Source organism: Diabrotica virgifera, chromosome 2 (genome assembly GCF_917563875.1).
Source record: "Diabrotica virgifera virgifera chromosome 2, PGI_DIABVI_V3a".
NCBI lineage: Eukaryota > Metazoa > Arthropoda > Insecta > Coleoptera > Chrysomelidae > Diabrotica > Diabrotica virgifera.
Window position 1 is genome coordinate 22,665,586 of NC_065444.1, and position 27,356 is coordinate 22,692,941.

Below are 27,356 nucleotides of genomic sequence, written 5' to 3' on the forward strand. Positions count from 1 at the left end.
CAGGGTAGAAGTAGTCGTGAAAGAAGATGCATCTCCTGCTTAAACAATTTGAGAGCTTGGTTTAACTGCGCTTCCGCTGATCTCTTTAGAGCAGCGGTATCGAAAGTGCGAATTGCCATGATGGTTGCCAACCTTCTTAGAGGAGATGACACTTTAAGAAGAAGAATTATCAATAACGTAAGATACGCAAACAACACTGTGGTATCGCTGACAGTTCTGAAGCCCTTCAGGAGTTAATAAATGGAATCACAGAATTAAGTCGGAGATATGGACTTTCACTAAACATTGCAAAAAAGAGTGTATGATAATCTTTAAGAAGGCTAGTAATTTGGACGGATCAGTGTGAACTGGCAACAAATAGAAAGAGTAAAAACATACACCTACCTTAGTACGAACGTTAATGAAACTTGGGACCATTTCCTAGAAATCAAATGTAGGATAGGGAAAAAATAAGTAACAAAAACAAATTTAATTTAATTTAATTCGAATAAAAAAAAACAAAGGATATTACTCAATATTTTAAAACCAACCAACAATATATTTTAAAACGTAGATACCGCTGATAGTTTTGACTGCCATGCCAAAGCTTGATTCCACAGGACAATGAAAACAAAATTATTTGATTTCAATAGAGGCAAGCCACAATGTAAATAAGCTTTCATCCTCATCTTCTGTATCCTCAGCTTCGTGATTTACTTCCCGTATCTCTACATGCTTGGGGGTCAAATTTGATATTAGCCGATACACCAACCTGTCAACGTCATCAAATCTCATTAGAATTGCTGCACCGCATCCGCAGCATTCCTGGCCTATGGAAAATCCTTCTAGGTCGCGCTCATGGGGATCAAACATGTAGAACTGACCTAAAAATGAAAAAGTTACGATATTGACGATAAGTTTCTTATTTTAACTTAAATCTATATTAAATTAAACTTTGGTAATATGAATAGGGACGATGAAATAAGTTTTTGTAATTAGGTATTGCTATAAAATATATTTACCTGATTTAAAGAACAGAGCAACCCATTGATTCTGATGGTTTAATATGCAATGCTGTTCTTGAGTAAAAAATACTGAAAGTGTTCTACTTAGACAATCTTCTGTAAAAACATTGCTTAAAATCGGTTTATAAATGGTAACATGTATTGTCAAATGTTGCAAGAAAAACTTCCTCACTATGTTTTCCATTCCAAGTTTAAGATCTTTTGGTCCGTACGCTATATACGAGTCAACATATAACTGATTGCCTGTTACTAAAATAAGGTCAATATTCTTGAAGGTCCAACGTTCTAAGGATACCAGATGGTTCATAACTAGAGCTACTATGCAGTTGGGTATGTCTTGGTTATTTCTGCAGGCGTCGTTGAAGCATGGAGAGTTTTGGCTTCTGTATCCTCTAAGAAGTGCATCTCCAGTTTTCGTTATGTAGTAGCCTCTACGTCCAAGTTGCTGACGGCATCTTAATTCTCTTTTGCGTCTCTCATGCTCAGCCTTAAAATTATAAAAATCGCATCTTTATTTTATTAAGAAATCTTTAAACTCTTGCACAACAAAAACTAAACCATATAGAAGTTAAAAGGACGCGTTGGTGCATTGGTACCATCTCTGACAATAATTGACAACATAGAAAAAGCAGATAGTCTTATCTACTTAGAAGTCAGCATCAAAAATACCACATTGACGATGGAGAACTTATTAACAGAAGAATCATCCTCTATTATACATCAAAGAACTAATATATGAATCTACCAGACCATCAACCGACCGATAGGAAGCTATGGATATGAAACTTAAATATTGATTTAAAAATCTGTAAACCGCATGGACATCATTGAGAAAAGGTACTGCTATAAATGCTATACTAAATTTACAATCAAGATGCAGTAGAAAAAACAAACCAAGACACGTTAAATGCTACTAGGAGCACTTCCGAATCATAATTTACAATGTATATTCATTGTAAATCCCTAATTATAATTTCTAAAGTTTATACATTGTAAATTATGATTCGGGAGTGCTCCTGGTAGCATTTAACGTGTCTTGGTTTGTTTATTTCTACTGCATCTTGATTGTAAATTTAGTATAGGCTCTATAAATGAGAACAATATAGGTGTCGAATCAGATATAATACTTTTGAATGATATATAGTGGAACCCCGATAAGGCCGATGCCACATTAGGCCGATACCACATTATGCGTTTTGACCGGATGCGTTTCCGCCGCATCCGGTGAAAACGCATAGTGTGACAGATCGGTCCGGTTGCGTTGGAAACGGATGGGTTTTGAATCATCGGTACGCGCTTACAAACTGCACCAGACTAAACGCATAGTGTGACAGGTCAGTCCGGTTGCGTTGGAAACGGATGCGTTTTCACCGGATCCGGTCAAAACGCATAATGTGGCATCGACCTTATGCGTTTTGACCGGATGCGTTTCTGCCGCATTCGGTGCAAACGCATAGTGTGACAGATCGGTCCGGTTGCTTTGGAAACGGATGCGTTTTGAGTCATCGGTACGCGCTTACAAACTGCACCAGACTAAACGCATAGTGTGACAGGTCGGTCCGGTTGCGTTGGAAACGGATGCGTTTTCACCGCATCCGGTCAAAACGCATAATGTGGCATCGACCTAAGTCGGCCTCCGATAACCCGGAAGTTCGGCTAACCCGGACCAATTTTCATCAGACAAAACAAACATTTTTTCATTTTGATTGAGTTTTTTACCAAAAAATAAACAATACATGTATACAACTGTACATAATTTAGATGTACCGTGTATATGTATTTCATGTTTTTGCAATTATAATCTGTATTTGTTTATTATTTATGTGTGTTTTATTAATTTTTACCATATTATCCGGCTAACCCGGATTTTCGATAACCCTGATCGGCCGCGGTCCCGATTAATCCGACTTATCGAGGCTCCACTGTAATATGAAAAGAATCACCTTTACCTAGAGATTTAACAAATCGAAAAAAAAAACGGGAAAAATTGGGAAAAAAACAGGTTTTTTCAACGGGAAAATTTAAATATTTTCATAAGTACAAACATGTATATAGGGTCGAAAATTATAATTATTATCTAATAATTCAAAGTATGAAAACCGAAACTTCGAACGTAGAAAGCACATTATTTAAGCAAAGCGCTCAGTGGTATATTTTTGTCAGTCTCTTCTAAAAAAGGATCTGGTCTCGCATCATAAATTAATATCTGTTTTTCGTTTATAACCAAATTTAATTGAATGGAAACAACTTCTGAATTTTATTCTGTGATAATTATATTTATTTTGCTTGTATGTATGAGACAGTGTAAAGACCAGTTTCTTTCTGAAGAGGCGGCAGATGGAGATCCACTTAAAATTTGGGAGGCAATTGGCATAAGTGGCTGCGATGTACACAAACCTTGCCACCATATAAGGATGAGTACTATTCGCACTGTCCAATAAAGAATTTCGATCAAAAGAATCCAGTTTTTGTTCTAAATTGGGCCAGATTTGCCACCACCTTCCCTACATTGGGTTTAGTGAATGAACCATTTCAGAAATATAAGCCTATAGCTTTCATTAGTTTGTCTTCATTCAATTGTTCTTCCTTAAAGCGAGCACCAAGAAGATTGGCTGCAAAGTGAATCGGCTTAGAACAAAATTCGTAGTGTTTTACAACATATTTTAGCAAGCTTTCGATAAGAGAACTAGTCTGGTCAACTTGTTGGGGAATATTTAATATTGTGTCTTTTATATACTTAGAGACAAAAGGCACTTCTGATAATATAAATATATCCGATTCTACTAAATTTATCGATGTTGATACGTTATGCAGAATTTGTTTAGTATCTAGGTATGTATATTGTAACAAATTTCAATTTTCCGTATTTTTCCTTTTTTTCCTGTTTTTTGTTTTTCCTGCAACCAATTTTTCCGGAAATTTTAAATCTCTACCTTTACCTGAGTACGACACCCTACAGTGTCTTCAATGGGCAGGTCATATAATTAGGATGGAAGAAAACAAGCTTAAAAAACTGTTGAATGCAAGAATGCACATTGGAAGACCGAAAAAGCGATGGGAGGATGATGTGGATTGGAGTCGACTACCAAGAAATCTCCTTGGCAGTTGATGGTTTAGGAAAATGGCTACCGAGAAAGGCCTAGATGGATGATGTGGATTGGAATAGACTGGCAAGAGATCTCCTTTGCAGTTGATGGTTGAGGAAAATAGCTACAGAGGAAGGCCTAGGTCGAAATTGTCTGTAGAGCCGTAAAATGGATGGATGTCCCTTGCTACTACCCTAATTATTATGGTAGATAATTTAACAAGTAAATAATAAAAACTTACATATTTTCGTAGAAGCTTCTTATCTTCTGCCACGTCAGCACATCTCGTGGAGGTAATTGGCAAAAATTCACTTCTTATTTGTTCCGTTTTACGCGGAAGTCTCATTGTTCCGACAATTATCTCTACTGGTATAATTTCGAAAGTACACGTTTTTTGTTCAGGTGCAATAATGTGCTTCAGTATATGGTCATTTACCATACTAGAATTGTAGAAGCTGATCTAAAATTATAGAAATAAAAGTTACAAATAAATAAGAAACAAAAACTTGACAGTGATTATTCGACATATTGAGAAAGCAAAGTTTTGTTGAAGAACATTCTTCTCTGTCATCAGTATTCAGAAATCTCCATCCAGTTCTTCACCTCCATAGCTTTTAGCTCTCCTGCTATCTTATCTTGCCAACGGAGTCGATGGCGTCCGTGGCCTTATTCCAGTTGGGACTTCTTCGCATACCAGCCTTACTTATCTTTCGTTAGAATGTCTCCTGAGGAGTCCTGCCAATTGGAGTCTTCTGAACCAGTGGCGTACTGATAGATCAGCGGGCCCTGGTTTCAGTTGGGATGCGGGCCCTCTCGCACAATAAAAACACACATTGTATATTAAAAGTTTTTAAAAAACATTAAATATAAATCATCGTATATCATAAAATATATCATATCAAGTGATACCTATTGTGCCGATGTGTGCTTTTGCCCTGGGGGTGAGTTTCACCCCTTCTCGGGGGTGAAAACGTACGTTCAAGATAAGTCCGGAATTGTTTAAACTGACTAATTCTAAGCAACTTTAGTTCTAGAGTTTTTTCACCAAGTCAATACTTTTCGAGTTAGTTGTGAGTGAATATGTTCATTTTCAACAAAAAAAAAAACACATTTTGAGACGGTTTTTCGCAAATAACTCAAAAAGTAAGTATAAGTATTTTGCAAAAAAAAAATCTTAGTAAAAATATAGCCTATAAAAAAGTGAAAAAAATTATACGAATTCTGTAGACCCAGAAGAAGCAGAGTGGTAGGTAATGAAAAGTAGGTTCTTATTCGTCAAATTCCAATTATCCAATTCGAATATTTCAACGTAAAATAACCAAAAAATTAAGCACTTCTCGTGAAAAATTCATCAAAGCTTTTTTAAAGTTTAAAATAGCTTTATTTTTGTATTTTTTTTTTAGTTTCGAGCACCAATATTAGTATGTAACGCTCAAAATAAAGTTGTTCCTTTTTTTTTTGGTAAAAAAATCGTAAAAATCAATTCTTTTTCGTCAAATTCCAATTATCCAGTTTGAATATTTCAACGTAAAATAACCAAAAAATGAAGCACTTTTCGTGAAAAACTCATCACAGCTTTTTTAAAGGTTAAAAGTATGTAACGCTCAAAATAAAGTTGTTCCCTTTTTTGTTGGTAAAAAAATCGTAAAAATCACCTCCTAATTAGCATCTCAAATAACATTAATCGTTACCGCTTCACAAATTACTTGACTTATGTAGATATTGTTTATATGATCTGTAAGTTTTATCGGTTCAAAGTGCTCATTTTTGAAAAAAAATTGGTTTTAAATTAATTTTTTTAATTTCGAATTTTTTTTTAAATAACTTTTGGTGATAAAAAATCATTGGTGATACCAAAAATCTCAACTAGTAAAAAAATATAAGTTTTACTATTGTGAATATTTAGGACTTTTGGTTTTCCTGAAGACAAAAATTGGTTATATAAGATATGACTGTTAAAAATTTGCATACACTCGTGATTAGTGACTCGTTTAAGCCCATTTAACTAAAGCCTTTTCAAAAATAAGCACTTTGAACCAACGAATCTTACATATATCTTAAAACAATACATAAGTAAAGTAATTTGTGAAGCGGTAACGATTACTTTGATCTAAAATGATGATGGGGATGATTAGGGGATGATTTTCACGATTTTTTTTTACCAACCAAAAAAAAATACCAACATTATTTTGATCGTAACTAAGAGTCCGTTCACATGACAGGCGCTTAACGCTTGTTTTAATAACGCGCGATTACAAATACATACATTTTACTTGAGACTGTTCACATGCTAACGCGCGTTTAAACGGGATCTTACTTACTTTTGATGTTAGAAACTTTTTTAAAAAACCTTGGATAACGGTGGGGTTGATATCTTTTATCAAACGACGAGATTTAAAATTAAATATCATCAAATTAGAAACAAAAGAAGCAAACAGCGCGTTAGAGCGGGCCCCTGCGTGGCCCGGGCCCTGGTTCCGCGGCAACCGCGGAACCATGCTCAGTACGCCATTGTTCTGAACTTTATGTGTTGGCGTCTGGGTGTAGTTCTTCGAGCAATTTGTTAGTTCTTATCCTATATGCTGCTGCTTCATTAAGCATAGACCCAACGATCTTCCTTAGGATTTTTCTTTTCCGAACACGTAGTCTTTCTTCGTTTACCTTTGTTATAGTTCCGATTATAGCATTCCGATTTTATAAGGGTTTGAAGAGTATAAAGATATTAGGTCTGAATCCCGCGTATGAAAAAAAAGTTGATTAATAGCAAGCTGAAAATTTGTTAATAGTTTAAGGGTGTCTAGTCGGATAAACTTTGATATATGGGAACACTGGAACAGGGGCAGTTTTAATTGTGGAACAGGTTAAAAATTTGGAACGGTCACACCACGAAAACGGCACATTTATTTTGTACGACAGAACAGACTTAAACTCTCCGAACAGAGATTAAACTCTCATGCAAAAATCAGACTGCTATTTATCACCAAATGGGCGTTTTAATGAGTGGAACATGTAGAATACGTCAAATGACAGGAATTATGACAGGTGATAAATAGTAGACTAATTTTTGCATGAGAGTTTAAACTCTCTTCGGAGAGTTTAAGTCTATTCTGTCGGACAAAATAAATTTGCTGTTTTCGTGGTGTGACCGTTCCAAGTTTTTAACCTGTTCCACAATTAAAACTGCCCCTGTTTTAGTGTTCCCCTATATCAAAGTTTATCCGACTAGACACCCTTAAGCTATTAACAAATTTTCAGCTTGCTATTAATCAACTTTTTTTTCATACGCGGGATCCAGACCTATATCTGTTGATGGCTTGTATCCTATTGTTAACTTTTTGTGATCCGTTATTGCCTTCAGTTATCGTTGTTCCAAGATACTTCAATTCTCCAACGCGTTCAAAGTTAAAGTCATCGATGGTGACTGTCTGTTTTGGTTATTGCGGCTCATATACATATATTTAGTTTTACTTTCATTGATTAGGAACCCCCTTCTTCTCTGCATCTTTCTCGAATTTGCCAACAGTAAGTTTGGTCCTTGACAGAAGAATTAAAACCATACAACTTAAGAGTAAACACCGAGAAAACTAAAGTGATGGTAGTAACAAAAAACAACACAAAAATAAACATAAACATTGAAGGAAATATAATATAACAGATAGAAGTATTCAAGTACTTAGGGATAAATTTGAATAACAAAGGGACACAAGAAGACGAGATTGGTGCCAGAATAAACTCAGCAACTAGATTATATCATGCATGCATTATACAAAAACTTCTTGAACAGAAAAGAAATAACTACAAAAACTAAAATGATCGTATACCAAACAGTGTACCAACCTGTATTAACCTACGGGGCAGAAAACTGGGTACTTGACGAAAGACAAACAAAGCGACTGCAAACAAGTGAAATGAAATACTTGAGGAAAGTGCTGGGTGTTAGAAGAACAGACAGAAGAAGAAACGAAGACATTAGACAAAAACTAGGAACGAAATCACTAAAGGTAAAAGCAGAAGAAAAGAAACTGAAATTGTGGGGACACATGATCAGAATGAACGAAACTAGACAGGTGAAGAAGATATGGGAGGTGAGAAGAATAAGAAAAATCGTAGAGGACGACCAAGAAAAACATGGAACCAAAGGCATAAATGAGATTCTCGAAGAAAGAGGGAAGACATGGGGTGAGGCGAAGGAACTAGCTAGAGACAGATAAAAGTGGCGTAAATTTGTAGACAAAATTTAAGAAAGCCTGTACACCTCGACACCTACGTGTATAAGAGGTTTTCGATTATGTATGTAACTTTGGTCCTTATCGATGAAATACTGTAGTCGGTTCTTCGATTCTTGAGTAGTAGTTTCGAGATAGAGATAGATAGAGAAATAGTTGAAGAACACATATTTGTTCATTACTTTTTTTGCTAACAGGTTTTGTATAAAATTATATTATCAAAGACCTACCAGACATGCAGTTCCTCCTACATACGGCTTTCCTGCAGCATCTCTGGCGTTTGGATCAAACATGTAAATGATTTGTCGATTTTCCTCATTATATTCTTCCCATATGGCTACTGTATATGGCTCCGAAACCAATATTCCATGAGAATTTTTTTTAAAGAATTTTTCTAAGCCTAGAATTAATTTATCGAAAATTTATATAAGAAATACCTTAACTATTATTTTAAAAACAAGATTTTTATTTGTGAGCACTCAAAAATATAATACCAAACAAGAGGAGAATCGTTCTCTTGAATTACTACACTGAGAAATAAAACTAAACCTTGTTCTGTCACTGATTCCAATTTGAAATAAATTTTTTTTGGCAATTTTTTTTTGAAAGCTCTGGTTTTTTGGCAATTTGATATTTTATGTAAATATGCAAAAATAATTGTCTATTTTTACTGAGAACAAGCCACAATGTTACTTTAAAATAAGGTTATTTTGACGTTTCGATTTCCCACTTTGGAAATCGAAACGTCAAAATACAAATTAAACAAATTTTTTGTTGCTTGGTAAAAAAATTCTTCTAATAATTTAATTTTATCTGAGTCATTCATATTGACCATTCAGACACTATATTATACATTTTAAAATAGATGACTATAAAATGATTTTGTCAATATTTTTGAGTTGCTTTCCTGGGACGGCTTTATTGAAAGATAGTTCATTCGATTAATTGAAATCAATAAAAGAAGTAAACCTTTTTTAAATTGTATTGTTTTCTTAAAATATTAGTACATTAACAAACTTACCCTTTCGTAAGTTAAGCGTACAAGGATCAATTATATCAAAAATCCCTCTTATCTCAGTTAATCTAACCACACAACTAGCTTTAATAACTCCAATATTAAAGTGAGTGTTTACTCGAGCTACATCTAGTTTCTCTTCCCATGGATTAAAATCTAATCCCAAAAATTCCATAGTTTCGTCGTAAAGTTCTGAACCAAGCTCAATAATCTGAAATATTTAGTACATTAAAGAACATCTTAAACACGCCAAAGAATCTATGAAGAATTTATAGAATATTATATCTAATGTTCAAACGGAAATAGAGGAGTCCTGGAATAAAATACAGCACAAAATATAACAAGTAAAATAAGAACAGAAAGAGGAGTTAAACAGGGAGACACTGTGTCTCGAAAATTATTTACTTTTGCATTAAAATATGTGTTTAAGAAATTAACTTGGGATCAACGCGGAATTAAAATCAATAGCAGATTTTATAGCATAATATGGCATAGTATAGCATAGTACAGTATAGCATATTATAACATAGTATAGCATATTATAGCATAGTATAGCACATTATAGCATAGTATAGCATAGTATAGCATAGTATGCCATAGTACTTACTAGCAACAATACAGAGGAGTTTAAACAAGAATCGGAACAAATCGGTTTAAAAATGAAATGCCACTAAAAATATGTTAGTATTTCTTTATATTACTGTACCTCGTCAAGAATGGGTTTAGACCAGGTATTTGTTTTATGTAATAGAGTCATTGCTAATGCTATAATTGCTACAGGTGCACTCATTGCATTTTGAATTTTTTCAAACTTTTGATCGTTTTGAGTTAGACTTCCTCTAACAACAGATTTACCTGCAACAATAATCTTTATTGGATCTTTAAATCTTTAATAGAACTAAAAAAATTACGCAATCTTTCAATTTTTTTACCTGCTGCAACTTCTTGGAACCCTCCCAAAGGCACAACATTTTGTGGCGGTATTACAATTTTCGGCTCTCTTGCTCTAGGACAAATATCTTTTTGCATGGTTACATCGTGTATAAAAAAGCAGTTGTTTCCATATTTTGGCAAATTTGCTAAAAATACCTCGGCAAGTTTGTCGATATCCAAATACCTGGTGACGCATGCTGTTCCATATGGAGCTACTATTCCGTTTCTGCCTCTATTCAGTCCATCAAACATATAATACATTCTAGCTCCTCGCCAAATTGCTACTGTCAGACCTAGAAGATATAAATATTAAAACAAAACAAATATATCAGCCATGGTCCGCCTGAGGTAGTCATTTAGTTGACTGATTTGATTGAGTAGCTCAGAAGGCTGCATTGAGATCACTGCTACCAAGCCAGGATAAAGGAAGAAGAAGTGATAAGCAAGGTTAGCATCCTAAGGATGGACTATAAATACTTTACTCGTAGAGATAATGCGAGATAAACGAAAAATATTCTTTGAATAGGTACGTGGAACGTAAAATCACTACTTACCTACAAGAGAACAAAAAATAACCAAATAACTTAAAAAAGAGAAGACTACTGATATCTGTTCACTTCAAGAGACAAAGAAACACTATTACAGTGTAATAGTTGTCCAATATAAGTAAATATTATTACCTTTTGCTTGAAGTACACCAAAATGATTATTTTCAAAAAAATTTCTTAAACCTCTTTTAACATCATTAATATCTTCAAAATCTTGAGCATTTACATCCCCCACTATTACATCAGGTTCAATATCGATGGTTACCATAAACCTGGAGATACAAAATTTCTTGGGTATGTCGTTAAGAGTTACCTCCTCATTTTGAATCAACCACTTTATATCTTCATCACAAATTTTGTTCTGGATATTTTCGCATTCGCAGCCCCATTGTTTCAATTGTTTTTTTCGATGGTTTTTGATAAATGTATACAATTTGTCGCCTAAAAAGGTTTATTAATTCAAAATTAATTTGAAATTGGCTTACTTTAGAGTACATATACACATTTATTAAAAATAGATCTGTATCTAATGAATTAAAGGCATTATCACAAAATCTATTTAAGGGAAATTTCAAAGATAAATTGAAATCCCCTTTGAGGGCAAGCATCTGTACTGACGAAAGTTATACCAGAAACAGTCCGCAGATTATGCCTTGCCTTTGAATCGAAATAAAACAAAAATTGCCTTTAGTTCACTTCTATCTTTACTCAGAGTGTGAGTACTAAGAACCATAAAGAACTACATATTTTTAATGGGAAATAAGCCACAATTTTACTAAAAAATTATTTTATTAACGTTTCGACGTCCAAATCGGATACCGTTGTCAAAATACAAAAAATATTAATGAATTAAACAAAAATGTTGTTGCTTAGTAAAAAATTCTTCTAATAATTTATCTATCTGACTCATTTATATCGGCAATTCAGACATATATTATACATTTTAAAGTAGAAGACTTTCAAATGATATAATGCCAATATTTATGAGTTACGTTCCTGGGACGACTTTACTGAAAGATAGTTCATTCGATTACATGAAATCAACCCCAACTCAAGAATATCCGTCACAAAAAAAATCATAGCATGTGATCTGTCTTTAAAAAGACAACCACATGCAACGGTAACAGTAAAATTCTCGCGTTAGAGATTCCATAATTCCATAGAGAATTTTACTGTCACCGTTGCATGTGGTTGTCTTTTTAAAGACAGATCACATGCTATGATTTTTTTTGTGACGGATATTCTTGAGTTGGGGTTAATTTCATGTAATCGAATGAACTATCTTTCATTAAAGTCGTCCCAGGAACGCAACTCATAAATATTGGCAATATCATTTTAAAGTCTTCTACTTTAAAATGTATTGAGTCAGATTAAATAAATTGTTAGAAGAATAGACGAAGTAGTTTGAAGAATATTTTACTAAGCAACAACATTTTTGTTAAATTCATTAATTTTTTTTGTATTTTTACAACGGCATCCGATTTGGACGTCGAAACAATAATGAAATCATTTTTTTAGTAAAATTGTGGCTTATTTCCCATTACAAATAGTTATTTACAAAAATGCCACCAGAAAATAGCTTCAGAACAATACTAAGAACCATTTCTTGTACCTTTTCCTAGATGAAGAAAAACGGAATGTGATTGCATATTGTAGAGTCCTTTCCGTTTTCTATTTTCGTCGTCTTTATGCCTTATAAATGGTAGAAGGCAGAGATTCAGGTTACTAACAGAGAATGGTTCTAATAAGGAAGGTTTCTAGATTTAAATTAGTGTATATTATTTGTATTAATGTATTCTGTATCTAAGATCTTGCTACTAGCTATTTACTTCTTAGATCTTTACCTATTAACAACATAAGGTATGCAAATGACACCGTGATTATGGCAAGCTCTGCCAAACAACTCCAAACAAAACAAAACAGTTTCTGTGACAAATATGGACTAAAAATGAATATAAGAAGACCAAATACATGATTATTTATTATAATTAAGAAAACAAATATACAGGGTGTTTCATTGGGAAACGGAAATACTTTAATGGTAAATAGAGGTCACCGAGGCCGTTCTAGATATACTAATTTTTTTGCCCTAACGACTTTTATATCCGACTTACAGGGTAGGGTGTTTTATCGATTTTGCTCATTTCTTTCCAAAGCCATAAGTTTAGAACCACCCTGTATATTTTTTTAATATTCGGTACACATATGTCTCATTCAAAACTCAAACGACCGACATACTAATCACAAGAAAAATCCAGGTCCGGATTAACAAAAAATTATAAAGTAATTGTAACCTTAAAACAACACCCTGTATATTGAAATTTTGAAAATCTGTTTGCATAGTTGAAAATAACCCAAAAAACTAAGTCTAATGGTTCGCTTTGATTTTTCGGCCAGACAATTTTTTGACTTTAATTTTGAAATTATATTGAATTTTTTAAGAACTCAACATTAAAAAGCAGGTATTATTAACTTATAATCATAAATGATTAAAGTTATTGAATAAATACTTATTTTAAAATGAATCAATATTTATTTACCACATTGGAAATACCCAATTGTCAATCACAACAAAAATCCAGGTCCGGATTAACAAAAAAACATAAAGTAATTGTGACCTTGAAACAACACCCTGTCTATTGACATTTTCAAAATTTGTTTGCACATTTGAAAAGACCACAAAAATCCGAGTTTATCGGTTCACTTTGATTTGTTGTGCAAAATTTGTTAAAGTTAATTTTGAAATTAAATATAATATTGAAATTTTTAAGAACCCTGAAATTAATCAGCAAGCTTTTAAAGCAGTTTTAATAATAGTAAATCATTCAAGTTAATGAATAAATCGTCGTCGTCGCGCCAAAAGTACCTAACTAAGTCCAAAATAACACATCTGAGAAAACGAACATTTAGTGACTTCTGTCTGACAACAAAACGGTAATTTTGGACTTATGCATATTCAATGACTTATGCAACCATCTCTAGGTATTTTCTAGGACTTCGTTGTTTTTGCCAGACTATGAAAATTATTGATATTGTGAATCGATCAGCTCGACAACTCAATTTTGACAAAAGTGGACTTAGTGAGTTTTGCCGTGACGACGACGAAATACTAATTTTAAAAAATATCAGTTATTATTTACTGCGTTAGAAGGAGTCACTTGCTAATCACAAGAAAAATCCAGGTCCGTTAACAACAAAATACAAAGTAATTGTGACCTTGAAAAAACACCCTGTATATTGAAATTTTTAAAATACGTTTGCACACCTGAAGAAAGCACGAAAAACTAAGTTTAATGTCCCGCTTTAATTTTTTGTGCAGACAATTTAATGACAATGACATTACTTTTAAAATTATATCGAAATTTTTATTATGAGTTCCCAGAGTTCTTAAAAATTTCGACATAATTTCAAAATTAAATTCATTAAATTGTGTGACCAAAAAATTGAAGCGAACGATTAAACTTAGTTTTTTTGTGCTTTTTTCATACCTATGTGCAAACCGATTTTGAAAATTTCAATATACAAGGTGTTGTTTCAAGGTTACAATTACTTTATATTGTTTTGTTAATTCGGACCTGGATTTTTGTTGTGATTTGTAAGTGGGTCGTTAGAATGTCGTAAATAAGCATTAATTATTTTTAAAACGGGTATTTTTTTAATAACTTTAATAATTTATTGTTTAAAGTACTTTAAGGATCTGTTTTTTAATTTCAGTGTTCTTAAAATTATTAATATATTTAATTTCAAAATTAATGTCATTAAATTTCTTTCACAAAAAATTAAAGCAAACTGATAAACTCAGATTTTTGTGGTCTTTACAAATGTGCAAACAAATTTTGAAAATTTCCATATACAGGGTGTTGTTTCAAGATCAAAATTACTTTATGTTTTTTGTTAATCCAGACCTGGATTTTTCTTGTGATTAATAATTGGGTCGTTCCAATCTGGTTAAAAAGTATTAATTAATTTTAAAATGAGTATTTATTCAATAGCTTTAATAATTTATAATTAAAAGTTAATAATACCAGCTTTTTAATGACAGAGTTCTTAAAAAATTCAATATAATTTCAAAATTAGTGTCATAAAATTGTCTGGCCGAAAAATTAAAGCGAATGATTAGACTTAGTTTTTTTTGCTTTTTTAAAATATGCAAACAGATTTTCAGAATTTCAATATACAGGGTGTTGTTTTAAGGTCGCAATTACTTTATACTTTTTTGTTAATCCGGAACAATTGTGTTATAATGAACACGGAAATATTACGACAAATAGGCAAAAAATACGAAATAATAAACGTAATAAAATAAGAAAGTTAAAATATCTAGGACACGTAATGAGGGGACAGCAAAATGGAATGCTAAGATTGATAATGCAGGGAAAGATAAGGGGAGAAAGGAGTATAGCAAGAAGGAGAATGTCGTGGTTGAAAAATTTAAGGGACTGGTTTAAATGCAGTTCCATAGAATTATTCAGAGCAGCAGTAAATAGAGTAAAGATAGTGATGATGATATCCAACTTCCGATGGGGATACGGCACTTAAGGAAGAAGAATATATTTGTTTACTTACCATATTTTAAAATAGAATCAACGCTGTAATCGTTATAGCATACGACGCAAAAAATAAAAGCTACAGCTAGAGCTGCGATTGTTGTAGTAAGTTGCTGCTTTCCTCGGTTCTGTTGTGGAAACATTTCGTTATTTATAGTCATTGTCCCTAAAAAAGATCAACAAATATTTAAAATACCTAAGAAATATAATATTATGTTACTACCACAGAAAAAACTCTAAAACAAGTTGCCGAGGAATTAATGGTTAGAAGATATAACGTAGATCCAATAAGCATTACCAACTTAAAGTCAACAAAAGAAGGAAAAAACCTCTTCAAATGCACAAAATAGAAGTGGAAAAAGAAGACCTAGATAAACCTAAAGATATCACAAATACCAGATACATGAAAGTGGTCATAGAGGAAGTGGTAGGTAGTGGATAAGTGGTATAGTACCCAGCAAGCTACTGAGGATGCCCAAGAATGTCACAATGTAGTAAACTAGAGGTTTCAACAACTCCCCAAACATCAAAAAATTCAACATACGAGAAAACATAACGTGAAATGCACAGGCAACACTCGATCGTAGCGGTCCAAAAAACAAAATTAACAGAAAAAAACGAATAGGAAATTTCCCGGATACCATATTTCTACAGGAACGACAATAAAAAAGCCAAGAGAAAACTCACAAAAACAACTATTTTAATTAAAAGAGGAATAAACCATAGTATACAACAAATATCAGCACTGAATACTATAGAAGCAACTAAAATAAAAGTCCAGATGAGTCAAGGAGAGATAAGGATCACCTCAGTGCAGCTATGTGATGCCAACAGACATCTAAATGACGACGACCTGGATGCGTTTCTTAACACAAACAATTCATATTCATAATCATAAGAGGTCTAAACGCCAGATCTCCAAATTGAAATGATAGAGCTAAGTACATAATAGGTTTGTTCTAGCATCAGTTTCAAACGGTTTGAAACCATCAGCGAATAGTCGACCAGCGCGAGTAGAGGGGATAGCACTGGTGACTGTATTATGTTCTCTCACTAACCAACTGTTTGCTGACGGTTTCTGACTAGTTTGACTGTTTGCTAGAACAAACCTATTATAATCATAAAAATACTAACCAATTATATTTAAAATGGTGAAGAGACCACTATGAATGAACCAACACACTACCAAGGCAGAAATACCCTACCCAGCTATTTGTATTAAATATGCTACCCAGCCAAAAAAGTAGCTCTAAAAACAGAAAAACAATCGTTAGTCGAATAAAAAGGAACCTACAATCCCATAGGAACCTACAATTCCATAGGAACCTGGGAAGTAGAAAATCCAACAAATAGGAAAAAGAAGAAAATAAATTGGTGATACTAGTGAGTTAAGGAATTTGAAAAAAAAGAAGTAGAAGGAGAAGTCTTAAAAGTTTAAAAATATTATAAAAAAAAGCTCTAGAAAAGAGAGAGCACCAGAGAAGAAGAACATAAGATCCATATAAGTAGATTTTGAGAAGTAGATTTTGAACTCTAAACTAATAGAAACGAGTCAAGGGAAAATAATAGAGCCAGAAAAAGAGGCAGAACAACAAAAATTCAGAAAGACAGAAACAGCCAATCTACGAAATCGACAATACAAATAAATAAAAATTAGAGAATACACAAGCAGAAATCCCCGAAAACCAAGGGGACACAATCATGCAAAATCCAGATATGTAGAAAACCCAGATTGGAAAGAAAAAGTTACTAACAGAATAGTGGTACCAGCACGATAAAAGGGACGCAGATAAAATTAAATAAATAGAAAGACCGATATTGGCAGAGAAAAGGAAAAACCACAAGCGACAGTGACTGCTACGATAAAAGAATGAAAAATAAATATTGCCAAATCATAAATCTAATAATTACATTTATTAAAACCTGAATTCAACAATATATTTATATTGCAAGAAGTTCGTAATTACCTCTTAATATCCACATTCCTTTGTCAATTTCCTCAAAGAAGTACCAGTTTCCTGAATAGACATCAGTCCTTTCACATTCTGTATTAAATCTTTGCCTCACATCATTATTGTTTGTAAGTTTTACCGATTTAAGTTCAAATTTGGTTTCTGGTATAAGTTTTGGAGGAATATTGATGAAAATATGGTTAACCAGATCATCAAATTTGTTGAATGCCAAAACACATCCCCTTCCCGACTTTTCTTTTTCCCTCCAAAAATCTGAACCCCTGTGGATCATCGGAGGATACTGAATTTCGGATTCTTCTTCTGATAGATATTCTTCTTCTTCAACGCCTTCCCCCCTACAAATAAAATAGAAAAAATAGTTATTAATAGAATTGTACGTTTAAATTTTTTTTCTCTCTTTTTTTGGGATGTTCTTGAAGGAAATCAAGGCAGATAATGATTTTAAAATTGAATCCAAGTCATAACGGCTAGAGAAAATACCGAAAAATATATATAAAAAAATTATTTTTCGTTATTTTGACGATGATGACAAAAAATCCCTCTCTTAAAAAAATTTTGAAAAAAATCATAGAGATAATTTGAAAACCAAAAAATAATATAATTATAATTTTTCAGCGTTAAGTTCGGCCCATTTTTTAAATGAATTTAAAAAATTTCAAAATTGTTAAAAAATTTGAATTTTGCGCCAAAAATATTGAAAAAAATACCATGTTGCAGGGATTTAAAAACCGTACAAAACGATAGAAAATAAACTCAAAAACGAAAAAACACGTTTTATTTTTTTGGGGTGTTATGGGTGGGGCTAGAGGTCTAAAAATTTTTTTAGTTGAATACTCTTTGATGTACAGCTGGTTCCAAAAAAAAACTGATACGACTCTTAAAGCGTATTTTGTAGAAAATTGAGCAGTGTACTTTCTTCTTCCTCTTCTTTTTCTTTTTGGTCTCGCTGCAAGGCAATTACCGGCACGATTTATAGGCGATCTTGATGTAGTCTGTCTCTAAGCCATATCAAAATCGCTGACTATGTTCTTGTAAAAAGCTTTTGATGAGGTGTGATATAATGAATATGAGTTTAATTATATTTAATTTATTATATTTTGAAGAATAAATACTTATTATTTACATACTGTCACTGTTACTGCAAAATCTTAAAATTGGTCAGATAACTTCAACCTCAAAAAATGGCTGTTTGTTTGTTTATTTTATTATTTGTCTGTCATAATAAATATAATATAATGTCAGACCAATCATACACTGCTCAAAATGATCAAAATCTTACTAAGAGTCGTATCAGTTTTTTTAGGAACCAGCTGTACAACAACATGGTATTTTTATTTTTGGAATATCGCTGGAGGCATTTTTCACTATTTTAACCCTTTATGTTTCTAGTTATAAGGATAGAAAGATGTAAAAGATGCTTACAAATAATCCAACATAGTGTAGCCTTCTTCGCCTTTCTCGGCTAGTGTTTCATAATTGGTTGTTGTCTGGACAACCTCGTCTCCTTCTACTTCCTTTAACTTTTGTAGACGTCTAGGTCTCATTCTTCTATGCCTCTTTGGTTTTTTTGGTTTGGGGAGACGTAGCTCACTCCAGTCTTCATAACCAATAACATATCCTAAAAATAATACAAATAATAATATAACTTTGATACTACCTAACTGAAATCAGTATTTACTGATTGTCGTTAAAAATGTACATATATTAGTAGTATCATACATATATATTAGTGTATGATCATGGTAGTAATCATGGACTAGTTCTCCATTATTTAGACCAACATATGGTTATTGAACCAAATATGCTGTAAAAGAATAAACAAGGCGTGAGCAGTGGACAATAGGGTGGTGCGAAAAAAGTCAAGTTGATAATCCCGTATCGCTATAATGCGGAAAAGTTGCGATTGGTAATTACAAGAAAAACAAAACAAAAATTGTTAAAATCGGACTTTATCTTCCGATCCCGCAACGGGCCTAAAGATTATGAAAAAAATGAAATTTTACCTTTTTTTCGGAAATTTTTATTGATCCTCCATGTACTTTTTATTTATCGCTATAGTAAAATTTATTTACAGTTTGCATGGTCAATGTAATAAAAACAACAGTTTTACGCATCTAACGAATATCTTCCGATCCCGCAAGGTCAATCAAAATCTATAAATATTTCAAATTTTCGATGATTTTGATAGATTAAAAAACATTTAGTTATCTCATTTTTCTCCTACATTGTGAAGTTTTTCGCTTGTTTATATATTGTATGACAATACTTAAACAACCCAGAACTCACAACGAGGAGGTGGTTGCACTTCTAGCTCCACACACACCCTTGTCTCCAACCAACCAGTGAGTGTGTTTTTACATTATTTACATAGTAAATTTCTTTTTCATGCTTGTATCCAGCTTTTAAACGTCAACTTTGTATTGTGATTTGGTGGTAGAATCTGGCAGCATGGACCTTGATTTAAGTGTTGCCCATATGAATCCATCTCTTGATTGGGGTCCACATACATTAGACCAGGGGTGACCAACTTAATCGGACTCGAGATCTACTGTCTGCCTTTCTAATTCTCTGGGATCTACTACTAGGAATTTTTGTAATATTTAGGACGGGAATATGTAGATAGGTAGGTAAATAATTTTTTTCTTGCCATCGATCGACTGACCTAGGGGTCGCGATCGACGGGTTGGCCTCCCCTGCATTAGACGATGCTTCCGTGACCAACTTTAGGCACCTCTCATCAGCTTGCGTATGTCAGAGATAGTTTTGTACATTCTAGTCTGGTATGTCGCCCGATGTAATGCAAGAACTTATATCTTCATTTGACACTTCCAAGAAGTGGTGGAGAAGATAGTTTTGCAACAGTCTGCAATAGTTTTACATTATATTCCAGTCTATTATTTCAGTTTAGTCCCGTGCTTCAAAATTTCAAGTAGTAGGGAGAAAGGAAACACATTAGAGAGCTAGGGCTAAGGAGAGTGTTAAAAGCCGGATAGACTAAAGCCAAGGGCAAACGTATTAGAAATTTCATCCCTCCTACTTTAAATTTTGAAGCACATGACTACACTGAAATATTAGATTGGAATGTTGCAAAACTATCTTCTCCACCAGTTCTTCAAAACGTTTCAAATGAAGATATAAGTTCATACATTATATCAGGCAACACGCCAGACTGGAATGTACAAAACCATCACTGTTATACGCAAACTGTCTAGCGGTACGTAGAGTTGGTCATGGAAGTATCGTCTAATGTATGTGGGACCCAATCAAGAGATGGATTCATCAAGGCAACACTTAAATCAAGGTCCATGCTGCCAGATTTTACCACCAAATCAAAATTCAAAGTTGACGTTTAAAAGCTGGATACAAACAAATGAAAAAGAAATGTACTATGTAAATAATGTAAAAACCACACACTCATTGGTTGTATGGAGAGAAGAGTGTGGGTGGAGTAAAAAGTGCAACCACCTTCTTGTTCTGAGTTCTGGGTCGTTTAAATATTATTATACAATATATAAACAAGCGAATAGCTTCAAAATATAACAGAAAAATGAGATAACTAAATGTTTTTTAATTTATCAAAATCATCAACAATTTCAAATTTTTATAGATTTTGATTGACCTTGCGGGATCGGAAGATATTCGTTAAGTGCGTAAAACTATTGTTTTTATTACTCAACCATGAAAACTGTAAATAAATTTTACTATAGCGATAAATAAAAAGTACATGGAGGATCAATAAAAATTTCCGAAAAAAAGGTAAAATTTCATTTTTTTCATAATCTTTAGGCCCGTTGCGGGATCGGAAGATAAAGTCCGATTTTAACAATTTTTGTTTTGTTTTTCTTGTAATTACCAATGGCAACTTTTCCGCACTATAGCGATACTGGATTATCAACTTGACTTTTTTCGCACCACCCTAGTGGACAAGTCTGTAGGAAATTTAAATGATAAGCTATTCTTCTATAGGCACTTCTTTGGTGGCCAAGGAGTTGAATGGAAAAACAAAAAAATACTGGTATAAACTGTAAGGATAATAACTTAACATAATAATCTTGGGAGTAGAATAGTGTACTACTTTGAGCCTACGACATAAAAGAAGGTAACGAGACCACTGATATATGCTCCAACCGCCTATTATCACCTCTGGTTTTATTTAAGGGTCAGTCATTTTATTCAGACTGAGTTAACTTGAGCCTGTAGCCCTTGTCCTTGATTTTCACACCACACACTTTAACACGCTCGCTAGTCCTTGCTACACCAATCTGATTACTTAGAACGTTTCACAAAAAATATAACGGCAATATTGAGAAATTATGGAATTATGCGACCTTCTATTAAGGAGGCTAACACCACCCTAGCACTACTTAAAAACATGAGATGCTTTTGCCAAAATGAGGTAATATTTTAAAGTAAGGTAAAGTAATAAAAAACCTGCCTACCTTCTTTATCTCTTGGTTTAGGATCAAATAAGTAGTAAATATGTTCATCTCGCCAAATAATTACGGAATAATTTTTAGTAATTAACATAAGTTCCCAGTGGAAATTTTCGTTGATTTGAGGCGTATCAAAGTACGATTTTAAAGCTTCTCTTAAATCTGGTCGGACGATACCTAAAATATGGAACATTATATATAGTCCAGGGCGCATCTGTTTTGAGATGGACGTTGAGAGGTGACTCAAATTTTTTTGCAGAAATTGCTTGAAAATAACTCAAATAATAATATTTGAGTTATCCTCCCACTCAAAATGGTCCGGAACATTGTTTAAATAATCAAAATGTCAAAATATGAAGGAAAAATTCGATTTTTTTATTGGTTTTTTGATTATAACTTTAAAACTATTCATTTCTGAGAAAAGTTGTACTGACATAAAAGTTGCGTAATTAAATTTCCTACAATAAAGAACTAGTTAAAAATTTAAAAAATAGTCACCCTTGTTGCAAAATAGCAATAATTGCGAAAAAAACACACAAAAACAAGTATTCGCATTTTACGTTTTTAAATCATTTACGCTACACTTAGGACCTTCATATTTTACCCGGAAAAACTTTATGATATAGTAAAATAACACTGTAAATTTTATTAAGATCGGTTTAATAGATTTTGCAAAATAAATTTTGCTATCCAGCTTTCGCAAAAAAAATTCATTTTTTTTAAATGTTGCAGGACTGAAAATAAAACAGATAGCAAGTTGAATTTTTTTTTCTTATAGAAGTGTACTGTACCTTTCATTTGCAATTTGCAAAATTAAAATCGATTAATTACCACGGCGTCAGGAAATTTTTTAAATAAACATTAATTTTTAGTGCTACGCGCAGGACAGCGTTGTTCGATTCACACAGGTTGATTTCCACCAAAATGTCTTCCAATCTTTATCTAATATATTATTTTCTTACTCTATATTTTGTTGTATTTTAATATTTTAATTCCAAAAAAATTAAGCTAATTTTATTATTGTTTGTGAAATATTGTTTAAACAATTGCACATGTTTAAAAATAATAAACTTTTATTCTCTAAGTTAAAATATATGAACAAAGAAAGTTTTTGCTATAAAAAGTGTTATTTCAAAAGATAGAGTATGTGTTTTTATTTTGCAATAAACAAATTTATTTATATATATCGAAATGTAATAAAAATTAAAATGTATCAATCATTATCTAAGGTCGTTGGAATGCCCAATCAGAGCAAACTATCCGCTGTCCTGCGCGTAGCACCAATAATTAATGTTTATTTAAAAAAAATTCTGACGCCGTGGTAGTTAATCAATTTTAATTTTGCAAATTGCAAATAAAAGGTACAGTAAACTTCTATAAGCAAAAAAAAATTCAACTTGCTATCTGCTTTATTTTCAGTCCTGTAACATTTTGAAAAATGATTTTTTTTTGCGAAAGCTGGATTGCAAAATTTATTTTGCAAAATCTATCTAACTGATCTTAATGAAATTTATAGTACTGTTTTAATGTATCATAAAGTTTTTATGGGTAAAATATGAAGGTCCTAAGTGTAGCATAAATGGTTGAAAAACGTAAAATGCGAATACTGGTTTTTGTATGGTTTTTTCGCAATAATTGCTATCTTGCAGCAAGGGTGACTATTTTTTAAATTATTAACCAATTCTATATTGTAGTAAATTTAATTACTCAACTTTTATGGCACGACAACTTTTCTCGGAAATGAATATTTTTAAAGTTATAATCTTCTTTCTTTCTTTCTCCCCTTCCTTATACCCTTTCAGGTGTCGGATTTGGGTTTAATTTAGCTACATATTCACCCATCTCTTCCATTCTTTTCGGTCCTGTGCTATTAGTTTCATTTCTTCTAGCGTTTTCTGTTTGATTTTTCCTGCTTCTACTATTTGCTGTATCCATTTTTTCTTCGGCCTGCCTTTTTTCTTTTTTGTAATATTCCTTGTTTCGTGAATTTTCCTTGCTAGTCTACTAGGTTTCATTCTCATCAGATGTCCATACCAGTTTAATTGCCTCTTTATTATTTTATTCATTATTGGTTCCTGTTTAGTTATCCCTCTTATTGTCTCATTTCTTATTCTATCCCATTTGGTCTTTCCGGCTATAGCACGTAAATGTCTCATCTCAATTGCATTTATCCTACTATTATGCTTTTTCTGTAAAGTCCAATTGTCGCTTGTATACAGTATCGTCGGTATCACAATCGTATTATATATTTTAATTTTTGTTTCGTGGGGCAATTCTTTTTTCCTCAGAATTGGCGCTAGTGCGTAGTACAGTTTATTTGATTTTTTAGTTCTGTTTGTTATTTCGAGGTCTATTTTCCCATCATTGGTAATAATACTTCCAAGATAATCATATGCTGTAACTATTTCCAGTTGAGTATTTTTGCATTTTATAATTACTTCATTTTCTTCCTTTTCGCCGATGACCATTATTTTACTTTTCAAAGTAAACACAAGTTATAATCAAAAACCAAGAAAGAAATCGAATTTTTCCTTCATTTTTTGACATTTTGATTATTTAAACAATGTTCCGGACCTTTTTGAGAGGGAGGATAACTCAAATATTATTATTTGAGTTATTTTCAAGCAATTTCTGCAAAAAAATTGGAGTCACCTCTCAACGTCCAAATGTACTAATATTTTTACAGATCCGCCCTTGTCTAAAAACTTTTAAAATTAATGTATGTTTCTAATCAGTAATAACTGGATGAGCTGCGTCACAGGACTGGTTTTGGATCTAAGTATAATCCATGGGAATAATAGATACCATGACAAAAAACAGGATGGACACCATAACAGATTTCCATATAAGTATTAAAATACAAACAATAACTGCCAAAGCTACACTTTATCGGTAAAGGCCTATTCAAGAAAACAAATACAGCTTGTACAGCCTCATTATTTTTGACTTCGAAACTACTCCCTCATGATCTTAAAGAATTTCGTAACTATAGCGAAAGACGTAGCCATCTCGGTAGAGGCACGTAGAGACATCTAGCTGTACAAACAAATACTTATCATTCTGATAACAGCATTTTACAATGTAAATAAGTAATTGGATTTTGTTTATCCCACTCGGTAATTCCTAAAGTGTTCAATAGAAACTTATGAGATTTGTAGAAACAATTTAAAGAAGAACGCGACTTATCCAAGGTAATTTGGCAAATAAATATTTAGAGTATGCTTTCTAGTTAGACAATTTTTGAGACACAATTCGAAATTAAAAAACTCTTTCAAATATTTGTAGGATGCGAATTAAACCTTATACAGCATGCAAAAAGAATGCTACAATAATATTACCAAAAACTAAATATAGAATCCTACTTAGGTACGATATTTTTTAACTCCTTTCATACGTAAATATTTAAACATATACATTACCTTCTGCTTCAGTTTCAACTTCTACATCAAATTTATTAAGTCCAATATTAAATTCCTTTTTCATGTTATCCAAAGTAATCTGAATTGGAGCGTGTTCATCTTCCTCTTCTTCTACTTCTTCCTCTTCTTTGACTGAGCCTTCTAATTCTGTGGTCTCTGGCTTGGTTTCTTCATTGGATTTCGTCACATCGTTACCTGTTTTGGTACCCTCTTCTGGTGTTACAGCCTCTTTCTCGCCATTTTCTGCTTCTTCATTTGCAGTTGTCTGATCCAATGGAGCTACGTTTCCGGTTCGTATCTTCAACAAAATACAATTTTTTTTTAATTTTTAACCTTTTGATTATTAAAATTTTATTTACGTTATTCGTGGAGGACCTTATAAACATCTAGCTCCAGGATATTTTGGTATATCTACTCTATTCGCGTTGTTTGTTTACTATATTTTCCTGAATTTTAAGCTTTCTTGTAAGCTTAAAACCGATACGCTTTTATCATTTAATAAAAGAAAAACTGCCAGTGATTGGCTATACAGAATAGTTTAAAAAATTAACGATGAAGTAAAAACTGATGAAGCATAAGCCTATACCTTTATTATAAAATTTAAATTATTTAAAAGGTTTCAAAAGTGCATAACGTTTTCGGCCTTATCAGACCATCATCAGTGAAAATATCTTAACGGTAATTAAAACTAGCTACATAGCAATACCTAATAATCCTTATATTAGGCACATATTGAAAATCTTACATATTAAAAAAACGTGTGACACAAGGTCGATGTTAGACAAATTCACTTTAAGGGAACGTACTAATGCCTGGGGGGATCTTTGGCGGCAATGGCCACCGAACGAAGGATGTTTTATGTAGAATGAAAAATTTATTTGAAGTTATCTAAATAATCCCCAAAGAAAAGTTAATTTTTAGTTATAATTCGTGAAAGTGAAGTAGTTTAGTGTTGTCTGTTATAGTTATTGTAGTAAAATTATGGCAATTTGTCTTTATTAAGGAAGAATTATTTTCGAGCATGGTTGCTAATGTGTTTGTTCTTAGTTAAATGGAATAATGGATATTTGAAGAAAATTTATATATATTATTATTTGTAAGGATAAAAACGTAGGTTGTGCATTGCTTCGAGCAAGACTCACATAACCTACATAAAATGTGCTGGCAGATGCACTTGTATGCAAGCCAAAAAAACGAAGAAGAAGAAGAAGTACTGATGCCTGCTTGAAAAATGAACACTAGAGTCCTACGAAAGATACCAGCCAACTGGGTCGGTCAGCTTTTTGGTAAGTTTTTAGTAATTAAGTTTTTTAGATTCATTAAAATAAATTTAATTAACCGTTTTTCTTTTAAATTTCGGACAGAATAGAGTAAGCACTATGTTGCTATGTGCAAATTTAATTACCTGTGTCAAATGCAATGTTTCTTCCTCTTTAAGTATTTCTGATATACAATCGGTGTACAATGCATCTCCTTTGTTGAGGATTTCATCGATATCCTGAAAATCAGTAACTTATTTTTAGCTTTATCTTTTTTACGTTTATATTGATTTCATATTGAACAAGTAATAGAAATAACATACCTTGAAATGACACTGTTTGGATAGAGAGACCTGGTGAGATAAGTGAGAGATCAAGTATAAAAACCAGGTATACTAGCAGGATGCCTTATTAACACTTTAATATGGCGAAAATGACATATCACTAAGAAGAAGTCAAGAATATACAGGGTGTTAGTAAATAAGTATAAAAAACTTTAAGGGGTAATTCTACATGAAAAAATAATGGCAGTTTGCTCCATAAACGTTAGTCTGCAAATGTTTGGTTTCCGAGATACAGGGAGTTGAAATTTTTGTTTCAAACTGCCAATTTTTTTTTGCTCTAAGATCGGTTGAGATATGAAAATTACATTTGGTGGGTTTTAGTAGGTAGTTATTGCGCATTTTTTGACAAACAAATAACAATTTTGTATTCATCATTGGCGCGCCTATGGGTAATGGTCTGAATTTTTTTAAAGAAAAAATGGTACGCCACTGAGATATTTCAAATTAAAAATTATTTTTATATTCCACGTTTGATTTATGAAAAAAAACTTTTCTTGTATTTTTTTCATATGGTGCACCGTTTTTATGCGAAAAAATAAAACATTTTCGCGCGTATTTTTCATTTCTTA

At 32.6% G+C, this 27,356-nt stretch overlaps 1 protein-coding gene across 2 annotated transcripts in view; it reads right to left on the reverse strand.

Annotated features, from left to right (window-relative positions):
* Positions 1-464: 464 nt before the first annotated feature.
* LOC114333567 (uncharacterized) overlaps positions 465-27,356 on the reverse strand; it is a 49,077-nt gene continuing 22,185 nt past the window's right edge. For both annotated transcript variants that reach the window (XM_028283460.2, XM_028283459.2), the window contains exons 14-27: positions 26,590-26,682; positions 25,185-25,482; positions 21,772-21,942; positions 18,755-18,950; positions 17,327-17,667; positions 15,379-15,525; positions 10,945-11,253; positions 10,264-10,557; positions 10,038-10,186; positions 9,338-9,542; positions 8,547-8,716; positions 4,332-4,550; positions 1,002-1,491; positions 465-863 (exon numbers count right to left, since the gene is read on the reverse strand). In XM_028283460.2, the coding sequence (XP_028139261.2) occupies positions 616-863; positions 1,002-1,491; positions 4,332-4,550; positions 8,547-8,716; positions 9,338-9,542; positions 10,038-10,186; positions 10,264-10,557; positions 10,945-11,253; positions 15,379-15,525; positions 17,327-17,667; positions 18,755-18,950; positions 21,772-21,942; positions 25,185-25,482; positions 26,590-26,682 (3,330 nt within the window). In that variant the 3' untranslated portion in view covers positions 465-615. The remainder of the gene's footprint in view (positions 864-1,001; positions 1,492-4,331; positions 4,551-8,546; positions 8,717-9,337; positions 9,543-10,037; positions 10,187-10,263; positions 10,558-10,944; positions 11,254-15,378; positions 15,526-17,326; positions 17,668-18,754; positions 18,951-21,771; positions 21,943-25,184; positions 25,483-26,589; positions 26,683-27,356) is intronic.